This window comes from Physeter macrocephalus, chromosome 12 (genome assembly GCF_002837175.3).
Source record: "Physeter macrocephalus isolate SW-GA chromosome 12, ASM283717v5, whole genome shotgun sequence".
NCBI classification, from domain to species: Eukaryota; Metazoa; Chordata; class Mammalia; order Artiodactyla; family Physeteridae; genus Physeter; species Physeter macrocephalus.
In genome coordinates this window covers 60,094,182-60,109,716 of record NC_041225.1, presented here as the reverse complement: position 1 = coordinate 60,109,716, position 15,535 = coordinate 60,094,182, and the positions used below count along the sequence as shown (strand labels likewise).

The 15,535-nt window shown below is 36.0% G+C and overlaps 1 protein-coding gene across 6 annotated transcripts in view; it reads left to right on the top strand.

The window, feature by feature from the left end:
- THADA (THADA armadillo repeat containing) overlaps positions 1-15,535 on the top strand; it is a 305,797-nt gene that overhangs the window by 72,265 nt on the left and 217,997 nt on the right. For all 6 annotated transcript variants that reach the window (XM_007128982.4, XM_028496748.2, XM_007128981.4 and 3 more), the window contains 3 exons: positions 5,553-5,685; positions 8,293-8,406; positions 13,883-14,005. In XM_007128982.4, coding sequence (XP_007129044.2) covers positions 5,553-5,685; positions 8,293-8,406; positions 13,883-14,005 — 370 coding nt within the window. The remainder of the gene's footprint in view (positions 1-5,552; positions 5,686-8,292; positions 8,407-13,882; positions 14,006-15,535) is intronic.

Below are 15,535 nucleotides of genomic sequence, written 5' to 3'. Positions count from 1 at the left end.
ATTCCCCACGGCTGGGGCTGTTGAGTGCATGGAGCTGGCACAGCCAATCATGGACTGTTTCACTCAGGGACCTTGCCCTTTTCCTTGCTGCCCCCTGGATTGTGTGATGAGGAATCAAAACAAACAGCTAGAGTTTGTTGCATTGTTCTTGGGAGCCGTGCATGGTTCCATTTTTACCTTTCAATTCCTTCATTATCATAAACACCAGCAACTCTGGAGTTTTGAAATCACTTCCTTGTGAAGTAATCTTTCCTTGCTGGGGAGTAGACAGAAGGTTCATTGAACAGTCAGAACTCTAGGTTAGGCTCTTATTGTGTTTTTCTAGGCACAGTGACTTCACCATTGAGGAGCCTTACAGTTTTTAGCCCTTCTTTTCTACACCTGGTTTTTCAATCATGTGCCTAACAGAAGGACAGCTAATATGCAGCAGCTGGTGTCAACACTAGTGGGTCCTTATTTATTTATTCAACAAGCGATTTCTTGAACATCTTCTATGTGCCTGTGTTAGAAACACTCTGTTTGACCATTGAGAGTACAATGTGGTAAGCCAGAGTTGCTATGAACCTAGAGACATATGTTAGGATCTAAATTTGAAACGTTTAACTCTGTAGAACTAAGAGAGGCATGTGAAGACCTGAACAAGGGACTGCAGCTTGTGTGAGGCCATGATGAGGTGTTTGGGGGATAGTCACATCAGGAGCTTTGGGTACTTATATAATTTAGGGTCATTGCTTTCTCTCTTTGAAATAGTAACCCAGGTAATAATATCTCATTGAATTTCAAAGCATTTTTACAATGATTTCATTTTCATTCTTGGGCATTGAGAAATCAAGTGATTTGTCCATAGCCACACAACTAGTTGGTGACAGAGCCAGCACTAGAATCCAAATGGTTTTTTTGAACTTTATTCTGCTTCAGAGTTAGCAGTTCAACACAAGTAAATTGATCACCTGCTTTATGTAAGAAATTGTGATAGGTAGGCATTATAGAGGGTAAAATATTGGTAAAATGTGGTTCTTGTTCTTAGAGGAGTTTCTATACTAGCCTTTTAATCTTTGGTATTAGAGAAATCAATTAGATTACTTACAGGGCAGAAATGGAAGACCAAGAAAAAAGTCCGCTTACTGAGCTGTCTGTCCCGGTTTATGGGAAGAATGATTAATGCGTTAACAAAATAAGGCAGGAAGAAGGGCCTGATCGGAGGCAGGATAATACTTTAGACATGTCAGGTTTGCGGTGGTGTTGGGAGGCTGCCTAGAGGGATAGCAGACAGTTGGAAGTACAGGTCAAGAGATGGGGAGAGGGGTCAGAGTTGGAGATAGGGTGATCTGGGACTCCTCCAATTTTTTAGCACTGGAAGTCCAGCATTCTGGGAAACGCTTCTGTCCCAGGCTGACAGGGACACTGGTCACTCTTACTAGAGGTATATATTTGAGAGTCACCCATACAGAGGAAACAGTTGAAGGCACAGGCCTGGTCTCCTAAAGAGCCTTAAGAGAGAAGGGAAATGATTATAATCTGGGATTAAATGTTGTATTTGTTAGAACTCAGAAACATTGGTTCTTTGAAACATCTTTCTACCCCATGTTCACAACCATACAAACCTTGGTTAAACAATATACAAACTGGAACCCTCTACTGGATTTTGAACCCTATCCTTGGTTTTTTTTCTTGAATATTGGGAAAAAATGATCTCGGGATAGTATTTAGGCTAACAGAGTTGATTTTGATTGGGGATTTCAGTAGAAAATATCTTCATATCAGTGCTATGACCTTGGTATGTGGAGATTCTGAATGTGTTCATACCTGTTTGAGGAAGCTAAGGAGTTGAATCATCTGCTGGCTCTAGTGGTGGCACCTCTTGTCATTGGAAAGCACTTCTTTTTATACTTTCTTTTCCAGTTACTATATCCTCTTGGTTTGTCAGCCTGGTTTTTTAGAATGGTACACTTAATGGAGCTGGTAAGTCTTAAGTTGTTCATTTGTTCAACAGATATTTATTGAGCTCCCTATTGGGATGCCAGGCCCTGTTCTGGGTGCTGGGAAATAAAAAAGTGGACAGGACAGAGTGTGTCTCTGATGTCATGGAGTTTATATTTTAAAGGCTATCTAACCTTGGGTAAATTATTTAATTTCTCTCCTCACCATCTCTTTTTGCTAGATTAAAAATAGTGTGAAAGTTATTCCTTTATTTAGCTCTTGAGTATCTAAGCAGTTATTTTAATGTTTTTGTCAGACTGCTCCATAAAATTAAGCTTCATGTAGAGTGAATTTGTGTTCTAATTACTGATTTTTTTAGATCGTCTTTTTAAATAAAAACCTTATTTCTGTTTTGAATTTTGGTTTGTTGGCTATGATTGGGAGGCTTTTTAGTTAGTTTGTTTATTTATTTCTCTCTCTCTAGGCTCATTCCTTTCTAGCAGAGGAACTAGATTAAATAGTGGCATTTTGGCTCTTCCATCCACAGTGATACTGGGGATATCACAGATCTGGTCACCTAGTTAGTAATCAGCCTGGTTGATAGAGTCTCCCTTGGACCCCTGGCTTTTCCTACTGCTTTAGCCCCAAACAGCTCTGGCAGTAGCCTTTACAACCTTTCATGGGAGAGGAAGCCACTGAAATTCCCTGTTTCCTGGGAGGTAGGCAAGTTACCCCACAGGAACTGACTTCCTGGCCATCACTTCTGCTTCTAGAGCTAGAACCCAGCAGATCTCCGGTATCAGCTCTTGACTTAAAACAAATAGACTGCCAATTATTTCTCCAGCAAAAATGGGTTTATTCCAGATCAACAAAGAACTGCAATTTGCAAAGTGAACAACTTTACTAGAACAGAAGGTCTGCATAGGAATTTGGAAGAATTTTTAAGGTTAGATTCAAGTAGGAGGGCTGGAGCCAGGACATAGGGGACCTTTCCAACTGGAAGATTTGATCAAGATGGAAAATGAGTTAGCTCAAGATTTCTTAATAGTCAAGAGCCATTGTAAGTTCAGGCAAGGAAGGGTGATGCCTGGCGAGGTGGCCTACTCTGATCCCAGACCTGCCTGCCTTCTCGGCTTGGTTGATTTTGCTAGAACCTCTGTCTGCCCCCTCAGCGAGGCCCGGGACAGCGTTGAGGAGGAGGAGCATTACTGAACTAGTATTTGTTGTACTAATATTTCAGTGAGTACCCCTCATCTCCTGCAGTTCCTTTTCCCCTTTCGTTTTTCTTACACAGTGAATTCCTACAGGAATACTTAACCTTCATCTGAAGCATTATCTGTAAGCCAGTCCTTCACTGCCAGTGGTCCTGTGGTGGGGAAGAAACTATAAGTAAATGAAATCCACAGATAACCTTAGATCAAGTAGTCTTTTCTTTTTTCACCTCTGTGACTCCAGCTTTTTCTTGGATGGTTAGATCACAGAAAGGTGGCTTTGCTTTAATTCTCTCTTTTTTTTTTTCTCTGCTCACCCATTGTGGTGTAAATTAACCCAAATATACTTAAAAGACCATGAAAAATGAGCAAAAAAAGGCAGTAATCCATAACTGTATCATTAGCACTTAAATAACAACTCCTAGGGATTTAGATTTCAGCTTTTGACTGGGCAGCTGTGAGGATTATACTACATTGGCAATGTTAGTAGTAAACTAGAGAAATTATTCTGTGAAACAGATGCATTTATCATAATTTTTAAAAGATACAAACCCGGTGATTGGGAAGTAACTTCAGTAATGTAAGTAACGTAAGTGTGGGAGGATTATTTTTATTATAAAAAATTCAAACATAGAAATGGATTTTTTATTATGAAAATTTTCAAACATAAATTACAAACATATAAAGCATATTAAAATTTCAAACATATATATACACACACTCGTATGTGTGTGTGTGTGTGTGTGTGTGTGTGTGTGTGTGTGTAGAGAGAGAGAGAGAGAGAATAATGTAATGAACCACCTTTATCCATCACCCAGATTCAGCAGTTGCCTTGCCACACTTGCTTCATCTATCCCTTTCTTTGTCCTTTGCTGAAGTGTTACAAAGTACATCACTGAAATGTTATTTTTACTCCTATGCACCTCAGTATGCCTCTCTAAAAAATACTTTCTTCCATGTCCGCAATGCCATTGGCACATCCTATAAATAATTCCTTGGTGTCATGTAATATCTAATATATACATAACTATCTGTATTATTTCAAAGTATCTTTTTTTACATTTGTTTTTTTCAAGTTGGAATCTAAACAAGGTTCACACTTTGCATTTGGTTGTTCTGCCTTTGAATCTCTTTTAATTTTGTGGTTCAGTCTGTTGATGGCTGGTTTTTATGGCTGAGGGAGCTGAGGAGGAAGAAGCAGGAACAAGGTGATAGACTTTAAGCCAGGCTAAAAGGAAACCTTTAAGATCACAGGGCCTGCTGGGAGTAGGGAGATTTGGTTGTAACATTTGTGGCTGAAATAATGTTTTTTAGGCCCATGTCAAACTTTAAAAAATGCCTCCTTCAAAGTAGTATTATTTATGTATATTTTGTTCTATACAAGACATAAACAACTAAATTTGAGTTGCTATTTGGAATGTTAGTCAGAAAGTGAAGTTGTCTATCTTAACACCAAACTAAAATAAAGGAAAAAAGTCCCCACCAGAAACTAACACGACATTGTAAATCAATGATACTTCAATTTATAAAAACCAAAAAAACCCACATGTTTCTAAGAGCTCTAATTCTCTCTACAAATTAGAAATCAGTTATCTTTCTGCAGACTGTCTTCTTCAATTTAAAAAAGAGTATTTTTCCTTTGGACTTTACCTCTTTATTTTCGTATTAATTTTAGTTAAATCCAATTACGATCCTTCTAAAATAATTGTGCCTATCTAACATTAAATATGCTATTTCTTAGGATAATGTTATATAACTGTATATTAGGGCATAAGATGAAAATTTTTTTAAAGTCACATGTTTTTAAGCACTCTAGAATAACAATTAACATAGTACAGCAGAATCTCACTAACAGTAATGTCCAAATAACTTTAAAATGTTTAAGGTTCTTTCCAAATAACTTGCTTTGTTAATTCTCCATAGGATGTGGATGAAAATTTTATTTGTGATAGGCCACACTTGAGAAAGCTAAAATGATTACTAAAATACACTTTCAAAAATGTGTATATGAATATGTATAGTCTCTGTAACTGTAGAATATAAACGACAGTAAACTATAAGGTTATGTTCTGCTTGTTGGAAATCTTGAATTTTGCAGTATAGAACATTGGTGAGAGTTTGATTAACCTTCAGAACATTTTGGGCGTGGGTGAGGCCTAGGTATTAAAGCTCATTTGCACACAAGACACATGCTCTTCATGCTTTTGTAAGAAATGGAATCTATAATAGCTACAAATGCTAAGACCCACCATAAAGAAGAAAGTAGGTGAAAAGTGGAAAGTGAGACATTTTTTAGTTTCCCTCCCTCCGAATGTAAGGATGTTTATTCTTTCCTAACAGTGTTAATGTATATCAATAGTTTATGCTTTTACTTTTTGGTACCTGATAATTCCAAATGTTTGCTTTATATATGCCTTTTAGGTGCCCTAATTTGAGTCTGCAGAAGCTACCGGAAGAGTGGTTATGGAATGTTTTAGAGGAAATTAGATGCAGTGATCCTTCATCTAAACTCTGTGCTACAAGACGCAGTGCTGGAATTCCTTTCTACATACAGGTAGGTACTTATCTACAGGATCATAGCTGGGGGCTTTGTTTGTTTGTTTTTGGTATTTTGATAATAGTGTATTCTAACCCCCCTGACATGTGAGTGAGCATATTGCATAAGGGACATTTCTGTCTTCTCTATAGTACAGTTCACAAGTACTATAGCATTTGTGATTTTGTTTTAATGTGTGGACAGTGTGTTCCTGTGACAGATCTCTTCTTGGAACAAACCCTCTAAGAGGTCAGTCTTGTAATATGAACAGAGGGTGGTAGAGATTTCCGCCTGTGTGTGAAGTAGGAAGACATTGCTGTGGTGCATTCATTGCTCACTTCCAGGAAGTGCTCATGCTGCTCTTTTTTTTTTTTTTTCTCAATTAGAAAAAATATTCTTCCTTTCATGTCAAAGACCCTTAAGACTGTAGGCAACCAGTGTTAACAGTTTCTTTTGAATCCTTCTATAAAATATCCATGCATAAAATAATCTGAATCCTAATAGTAGCTAACTTTTATAAGTGGTTATTTCACATATGTTATCTCATTTAATCCTTCCTCAAGGCCTATCTCATTTAATCCTTCCTCAAGGCCTTCCATAGGTCCTATGATCATCCGTATATTGTGGATGAAGAAACTGGGCCTTAGAAAAGTTAGGTAAGTGATTTGCTAATGGCCACAGGGATAGTAAGAGCAGCACTAAAACTTGAGCTCAGGCACCCTGCTGGGCGTGTGTGTGTGTGTGTGTGTGAGTGTGTGTGCGCGCGCGCGTGCATTTTCTTTTTTAACACGGATGAAAGCATACTCCACACACTGTTTTGTCTCTTGCTTTTTTTCACTTAATGTTATACCTTACAGATTGCTTCATATCAGCATACTCAGATATTGCTACTCGATAAGAAAATATTTTATTTCCACAGTGTTGAAATTAAGAGGCTGTCACCATTATGAATCCAAAGAATAAAAACCAAGTCCTCACGATACTAAATCAGACCCGACCTGAATGATCTTTGTTTAATATTCAGGAAGATAAAATCTAGGAATGGGGTGGTGTAAAAAAAGCGATGAAAATAAGTGAAATGAAATCTGTTTTTTAGTGCCCCAGCATTTTTTTCCTTCCCTTTCTTATGCCTCCCTCAAATTCCCAGAGTCATGATTTTTATGACAACGGGCACCAGTTGTGGAGGTTGATTTGGCATAGAGATCACCGAGGTGGTTCTGCTGGGTAGATTTTGGTGACCTTCAGAAATCGACTTCTCTCTGATCTGACCCATTCTGGACCAGTGTGGGTCATTCTCCTGCCTCTGATTCATTCTGACCTAGTGTGTTTTTGCCTCATATGTCTGTCTGAGGACAAGTGTTAATGCAACAGCAAGGTTTGGTTGCATCTTTGTGCTGTGTGCCTCCATCTCTGGTTCCCAACTAGTACTACGTATTGGTCATAGTGATAGAGGGGTCAGGACTGCACCTTCTTAGCCCAGCCTTGGGAAGAATGTCATAACTATGCACAGCTCTTGGGGAAAAAGAACTATCGTTCCCAGGAGACACATTAGTAATCATATATAGATTTCTTATTTATTTTAGTTAAATAAAATCTAAATTATCAGAAAAATCTGCTCAGAGAGGCCCCATTTTTCCTAGCATAACTTACCAATAAAGTAATGTTCTTGTTCTGGTGGAAACCTCTGCTTGGTGTTAGCTATGGAGAAAAACTCCCCATTACTCCCAGTCCTACACAGCCACTAATCTATTTTCTGTCTCTATATAAGTGGAATCATATAATATGTTGTCTTTGTGTCCTCTTTCACTTAGCATCATGTTTCAAGGCTCATCCATATTGTAACATGTATCAGTACTTCATTCCTTTCTATTGCCTCAAGTGGTTTGATATTCCTATTTTTATGTTTATTGAATATTGGCAAAATGTTAGACACAAAATAAATAAGCACCTCTTGAATATTCAAATATAGGACCCCCTTTGAAGTTTGTAGTATTTCATTTTGTCCCATGGAGTTTCCAGTGCTACAGTTTGATAGTCCTCCAGGTAGACTCTTGTGAAGAATTAAACAACTGATCAATCTCCAGGGAGTTTCCAAATCCTTACAAGAAATTTAATCCAGAGGTTTTTTGTTTTTCAAGTAAAGAGAAGTTTCTTGTTGGATAAATTTGTTATTAAAACTGACGTGCTTATTGTGTCTGAGACCTGCTACCCAATTATGGTCTTAGAAGAGTTGTCAACAAGAGCCATTTTCAACCTCTTAGAATTACATAATTAATAAGCAAACTGGAGGTGACCTTAGAGTTGCTGTGATATCACCACCTAATTTTACAGACGAAGAATCTGAGGGATGGAGAGGTTAAGCTGCTTGCCCAAGGCCACGTGGCTTAATTAACTTGCTTAACGCCACATGTTTTTATAAAAGGGATTTTGCATTGGGGAATCAATTCTGGGAAGTAGCAAACAGCCCTGCATGGGCAGGCGGACGCGCAACCACTGCGCCACCAGGGAAGCCCCGCCACATGTTTTTATAAAAAGGATTTTGCATTGGGGAATCAATTCTGGGAAGTAGCAAACGGGTGTATATAAAATAATAGTCCTGGTAATTTCTGTCTTGTTTTTCCATAGGCACTGTTGGCATCTGAACCTAAGAAAGGCAAAATGGATTTGTTGAAAATAACAATGAAAGAGTTAATCTCTTTGGCTGGACCTACAGATGACTCACAGAGCACAGTCCCTAAGGTAATAATGGAAATATACAAACCCTGCTAGGAAGGCAGTGGTTTTAAATCTTTGCTGTACTTAAAAAGAAAAAAAAAAATCTGCTGAAGGTACAGAACTCTTGAGGATAAGACAGACATTTGAAGCTTATTCAGAGGGGTTTTGTTTTGGTTTGGTTTTTCCAGTCCACAAAATAAACCATTGCTTTAGTTGGTATAGATTGACCAAGATGATCTGTTTTTAAACTGTGGTGAAAACATTCAATTTAGACAAGATATTTTGTAATATTACAACTGTATCTAAAAATTTAAAAACGAATGTGCTATCACCTTCAAATTTCATGTGTGCTTCTTTGAGTCGATGTATATTTTATGATTCGGCAGTTGGATCTTTCCCTAAAATGTAGTGTCTGGCTTTGGGTATATTCATATTTTAATTTTAGCTAATACTTACTCCTTTTTTTGTCACTGCTAACGTTGAGTTAAGTATGTCCTTATGTGTGTGTATGAATTTGGGTTAAGTGTTCCTCACAGCTTCACTCTACTCCATGGTAGTGCATACCTGTCAGATACTTCTTGTCTAGGCTTTCTCAGCAAATGCTTCATAGTAGGATGTTCCTACCCACCTGTGGGAGGCCCATTCTAGGTCAGAGAACAGACTGAGAGCTGAAGTTTACAGTCAAGTACAGTAAGTACATATGGTTTTATGTCAGAGCCTGTGGGAGGTATTAAAGGGAAGCCCATGGGCCAGAATGTGGACTGGTGGGAAAGGATAGGGTTTATTAACACATGTCACATAGTGGCCTGTGACTATACGATGTGAAATTTCTTGTAAAATTTTAAATAAAAAGTTACTGATTACCTTTCAGAAATGATCATTTTATTTTCCCCAAAAAAGTGTGAAAAATATAATTGGCTCCATTTTCTTAGACTGTCACTTTAAAAAAATACCATTGTTTAATAAGAACATCTGAAAATAGTGAAATTTGGTTTGAAAGAGTACTTTAAATTATTACCTTACTCTGCTTCAAGGTCATTAATTACCACTAGTGATCATTTTTATTAAATTGGTAAAAATTTAATATTTTATCTCTGACCAGTCTTCTAGGTGTTGGATGATGATTTGCTTTCCTTCTCCCCTCCCATGGTTTATTTCTGTATTGTTTTTTTATTATCTGTGAAATATTTCAGCACGTAAAAATGTACAGTGAATAATCAACATCCATGAAATCAGTTCCAAGTTTAAGAAGTAAAACGTTACAGATACAGTTGCATACACTGTAGATTCCTCCATATTCTGTTTCCCTTTGGTCTTCCTCATCTGTAATCATTAAACCAAATCATTTCGTGCATTTTTTTCATCCTTTTAGGAGCTTTTTTTTTTTAACATGAATTGTGTTATCTACACATTGTTTTATAGTTTGGGTTTTTTTCAGTCAACAGTTTTTAAACTTAGTCAGCTCCAAGTTCATTTTAATTTCCAAGCAGAGTTTCATTGTATACAAATGTTTCCCTTTCTGCCTGGTGTGAAATTTGTGTTTCCCAGTTTTATTTTGCATTTCTCTGATAACTGTCTGGCTTTAACATCTTTCCATGTATTTATTAGGCTTTAGTATAACTTCTGTGGATTGCCTATTTAAAGACTTTGGCTACCTTTAATTTGGTTATTTGTCTTTGTTTTGCAGGAGTTGGGTTTTTTGTTGTTTTAAAATTATTTTCCTGATATTTTTTTCCTTTTTGGTTCTTTGAATTACACGTATCTTCTCCTAGTCTATCACTTCTTTTCACTTTGCTTATTATTCTATTATTGCCTGGAAGTTTTAAATTTTAATAAAATGGAATATGTCAGCCTTTTCTTTTATGGTTTGTGCATTTGGATCTCATTTAAGAAAGCCTTCCATACCCCAGGGTCAGAAAGATATTTTATATTTTCTTTATATAATACATCCTTTCCTCTTGTACTATTGTACTAACACCACTTCTCTCATGTACTATTTCTGTCGATACACATATCTGTTTCTGTGCTCTATTCTATTAGGCTATTAGTCTGTCCCTGGGCCCAAATCACTATTTTAATTACTGTATTTTTAAAAGTAAGTGTTGATATCTGGTAGGGTGAATCTCCTTTTTTTTTCCTTCCGAATTACCTTGGCAGTATTTGTCCCATTGCTCTTCCATATACGTTTTAGAATCAGCTTGTTAAGTTCAACCAGAAAGCCCTTTTTAAATTTTGGTTGGAATTTAAATTTATTGATTTATTTGAGGAAAATGACTTCTTTTTTTGATACTGAATCTTTCAGTCCATGTACATGGCTTTATTTTTCCACTTATTCAGATCTTCCTTAATGTTTTTCATTACATTTAAAAATAATTTTCCAGGGCTTCCCTGGTGGCGCAGTGGTTGCGCGTCCGCCTGCCGATGCAGGGGAACCGGGTTCGCGCCCCAGGAAAATGACTTCTTTTTTTGATACTGAATCTTTCAGTCCATGTACATGGCTTTATTTTTCCACTTATTCAGATCTTCCTTAATGTTTTTCATTACATTTAAAAATAATTTTCCATAAAAGTCTTACAGATCTTTTGTGAAATGTTGCAGCAGCCTACCTAAATTGCTGTAATTCAACTGATGACTTGTCTGTAAATTCTTTGAATTTTCTTTATAGGTAATCATATCCTTAGTAATGCTAAATTTGCTTTACTCTTCTAATTCTTTTGAAAAATTTTCTTGTTCTTCTGGCTGGCACTTGTAGTACAGTTTTGTATAGAAATAGAGATAGCAGACATCCTTATGTTGTTTCTGATATTTGCTGTAGGTTTCAACGTGTCTCTTATCAAGGAAACCAAACTTTATTGAATGCTTTCAGGCATTTTTGAGATAAATGTTTTCTTCTAGAATTTGCGAACATCATGAATTATATTGACTTTTTAATATAGTATGATCTTTGCCTGCAGAGAATGAACTCCCAACTTCGAAATGATAGATTTTTTTACACATTGCTAGATTCACCTAAAAATTGGGAAAAAAATTTTTTTTCACATATTTTCACTGGATTCATAAGGGAGATTAACCTGTGGTTTTCCTTTTTCATGCTGTACCTGTCCTCATTTTTATATAAAAGTTTTTTATTGAATTATAACAAACATACAAAGATGTGTACAAATAATATGTTTGCCTCCACAAAGTGAACACATTTCTATAACCAGCAAGAAACAGAACACTTTAGCACCTGAAAGCCCACTCATACTCCCTTCTAATCAGCACCTTTTCCCCAAATGTAACCACTAGCTTAGTTTTAACACCATAGCTTTACCTGTTTTTTTTTAAATTTCATATGAATGTAACCATACATTATATACTCTTTTGATATGATTTCTTTTGATGAACATTAAGTTTAGATATCCATCCATGTTGTGAATTATTCATTTTCATTGCTATGTCATAGTATACAATTTATTTATCCATTCTTCTGTCGATGAACATTTGGGTGGTTTTAAATTGGGGTCATTAAGAACAGTACTTTTAGGAACGTTCTTTGACAAGCCTAATGGTGAACAAATATGTACGTTTCTTTTGAGTAGATACTTAGGAGTGGTTATTGAGTATGTGTATGTTGAGCTTTAATAGATACTACCATTTCTCAAAGTAGTTGTCCCTACCTTATTTTGATAGCCAGGTGGTACTGGACTGATAAAATAAACTTGGGCATCTTCTCTTAACAGTTTAAATAAGAGTGGGATTATCTATTCTTCGAATATTTGGTAGAATTTGTCCATAAAATCATGTGGGTCTTTGTGTGTGTGTGTGTGTTTGTGTGGGTCTTTGTGTGTGTGTGTGTGTGTGTGTTATTTTGGAGGGTTTGGTGTCTTCCTTTCTTTTTGGTCTATGAGTGGGATTTTTAACTATTGATTTTCTTTATATAATAGTAATATCTATATAGCTTTTCCATTTCTCCTTGAATTTGTTTTGATTAGTTCTGTTTTCTAGGAAATTGTTCATTTTGCCTTAATTTTTCTAATTGACTAGGGTAGAAATATTTTTGTTTTATTCTCTGATGTACCTTTAGTCATGTCCTCATTGGTATTCATGATTATTGCTTATTTTCTTCTCTCTCTTCTTGGTTAGTCTCATCAGAGGTTTGTTTCTATTTCAGAAAATCACCTTTTGGTTTTGTTAATGCTCATAGTTATGTCATTGATGTTTTAAAATTTTCTACTCCTTGAAGTAAGTCAAAAGGAGTAAAACAAATACCGTATGCTAACACATATATATGGAATCTAAGAAAAAAAATGTCATGAAGAGCCTAGGGGTAGGACGGGAATAAAACACAGACCTACTAGAGCATGGCCTTGAGGATATGGGGAGGGGGAAGGGTAAGCTGTGACGAAGTGAGAGAGTGGCATGGACATATATACTCTACCAAACGTAGGGTGGATAGCTAGTGGGAAGCAGCCGCATGGCACAGGGAGATCAGCTAAGTGGTTTGTGACCACCTAGAGGAGTGGGATAGGGAGGGTGGGAGGGAGGGAGACGCAAGGGGGCAGAGATATGGGAACATATGTAAATGTATAACTGATTCACTTTGTTGTAATGCAGAAACTAACACACCACTGTAAAGCAATTATACTCCAATAAAGATGTTGAAAAAAAAAATTTTCTACTCTTTTAAATTTTCTTTCTTTTGAGTTTATTGTTCTTTTTCTGTCATCTTAATTGGACGTTTTTTCCAGTTCATTTTTTTATTAAAGCATAGTTGATTTACAGTGTTGTGTTAATTTCTGCTCTACAGCAGTGACTCAGTTATACATATATATGCATTCTTTTTAATTTTCTTTTCTATTATGGTTTATCACAGGATATGGAACATAGTCCCCTGTGCTATACAGTAGGACCTTGTTTTTATCCATTCTGTATGTAATGGTTTTCCTTTTTTTTAATAGACGCCATTTAAGGTGTACATTTCTTTTATGTTCCACTTAAACGCATTGCACAAGTGTCAGTGTGTAGCATCTTCGTTATCATTCAGCTCTAAATATTAAAAATTTTTTTCTTTGACCAGTGTTTTAAAATGTGTCAGTTTTAAAAGTATGCAAAGAAACTGATTCCTAACTTAATTCTACTATGATCAGAGCATAATCTGTAAGAAATTAATTTTTTGGTGTTTGTTGAGCCTTTGTGGCTAGGTTTGAGGTCATTTTAAAAAATAAATGTTTCATGTGTGCTTGAAAAGAATGTATTGTCTCTATTTGCTAGGTGCAGGATTCTACATAGGTCCATTGGATCAAACTTTTGTATTGCATTGTTCAAATCTTGCTAACTTAAGAAAATTGATTTATCAATCATTAGGCATGTTTTATTAAAATCTATTTTATTTGTGAATTATCCATTTCTTCTTGTAATTTGGTAATTTTTTTGTTTGGAAGCTATGCTACTGGATATGTACAGATTTGGAATTACCACAATCTTCAACCTACAATTGATTTTGAACTTTTTATTCTAGGTTCATGCTTTAAATATCCTTAGAGCCTTGTTCAGAGATACACGTCTGGGAGAAATTATTATCCCTTACGTTGCTGATGGAGCTAAGGCTGCAATTCTGGGCTTTACATCACCAGTCTGGGCAGTAAGTGCATTTGCTATTTATTTTCATTGACTTAATTATACCTCTGAGTAGGTTTTAATAAACTAACCTTTCACTGGATGATACAAAATATGTACTGCATTTTATTAAGGAGTTACTCCAAGGGATAAATCCTTGGATCAAGCTACATTTTGACCCTTGGTATTTTATGGTTGCATTCTGTCTCCTTTGTTGGCTTATTAGCCATAGCTCTTTGTTTTCTTATTTTAGTATTTGCTTTAGAGTTTATAGTATATATCTTTAACATCACAGTCTGCCCTCAAGTAATATTTTACCATCTTAAAGTATAAGAACCTAGCAATATGTACTCCCATTTCTCTCCTCCCAATCTTTGTGCTTTTATTATACATTTTACTTTTATGTATATTGTAAACCCACACTACACTGTTATTATTTTTGTTTAAACTGTCAATTATCTTTATTTAAAAACTGACCATTTTAACTATTTTTAAGTATACAATTCAGTGGCATTAAAAACATTCACAGTGTTGCGCAGTCATCACCACTCTCCATTTTCAGAACTTTTTCATCTTCCCAAACAGAAACTGTACCCATTAAATAGTAACTCCCCACATCCCCCTTCCCTCAGCCCCTGATAACCTCTCTTCTTCCTTTTGTCTCTATGAATTTGCCTATTCTAGGTACCTCATGTAAGTGGAATCATATAGTATTTGTCCTTTCATGTCTGGATTGTTTCATTTAGCATAGTGTTTTCAGGGTTCATCCATGTTGTAGCATGTATCATAATTTCATTCCTTTTTAAGGCTGAATGAAATTCCATCGTATGGATATATGACATTTTGTTTATTGTTTCATCTGTTGATGGACACTTAACTGTTTCTTTTTGGCTAGGGTGAATAATGCTTCAGTGAACATTGGTGTACAAGTATCTGTTTGAGTCCCTGCTTTCAGTTCATTTGTGTATATCATATAGTAATTCTGTATTTAATTTTTTGAGGAACTGTCAAACTGTGTTCCACAGTGGCAGCACCATTTTATACTCCCATTAGAGCTCCATTTTCTTCACATCCTCGCCAGCACTTGTTATTTTCTATTTTTTTGGTAACAGCCATCCTAACAGGTGTGAAGTGGTATCTCGTTTGATGTTTTGATTGCACTTGATGTTGAGCTGGAAGCAGAATGACTCTATCTGAATGTGTCTGTTGTGGGCTCTGGGTATCAGTGTGTTGAGCGAATGCTGGAAAGATACTTATCAAAAGGTGAAAAAAACAGACACAAAACCTGAAAATGGGGGAGGTTAAATGCTGAGTCAATTTTTTTTGTTTTCTTTTGTTTTTTGCAATATGATTACCATCCAGAAACTTTGATTCAGAACTCTAAGATTGTGGGCAGTACAGTTTTCAGATTAAAGAAAGTAAACTTTCATGTTTTTTAGAATAATTCCTGGGAGAAACACAATGATTTTATTGTTTTTCCTACATCATTGTGCCTTCTAGAATAAAGGAGACTAACCTATGGTTTGTAGGCACTTGACTGTAGTGTTAAAAAAAA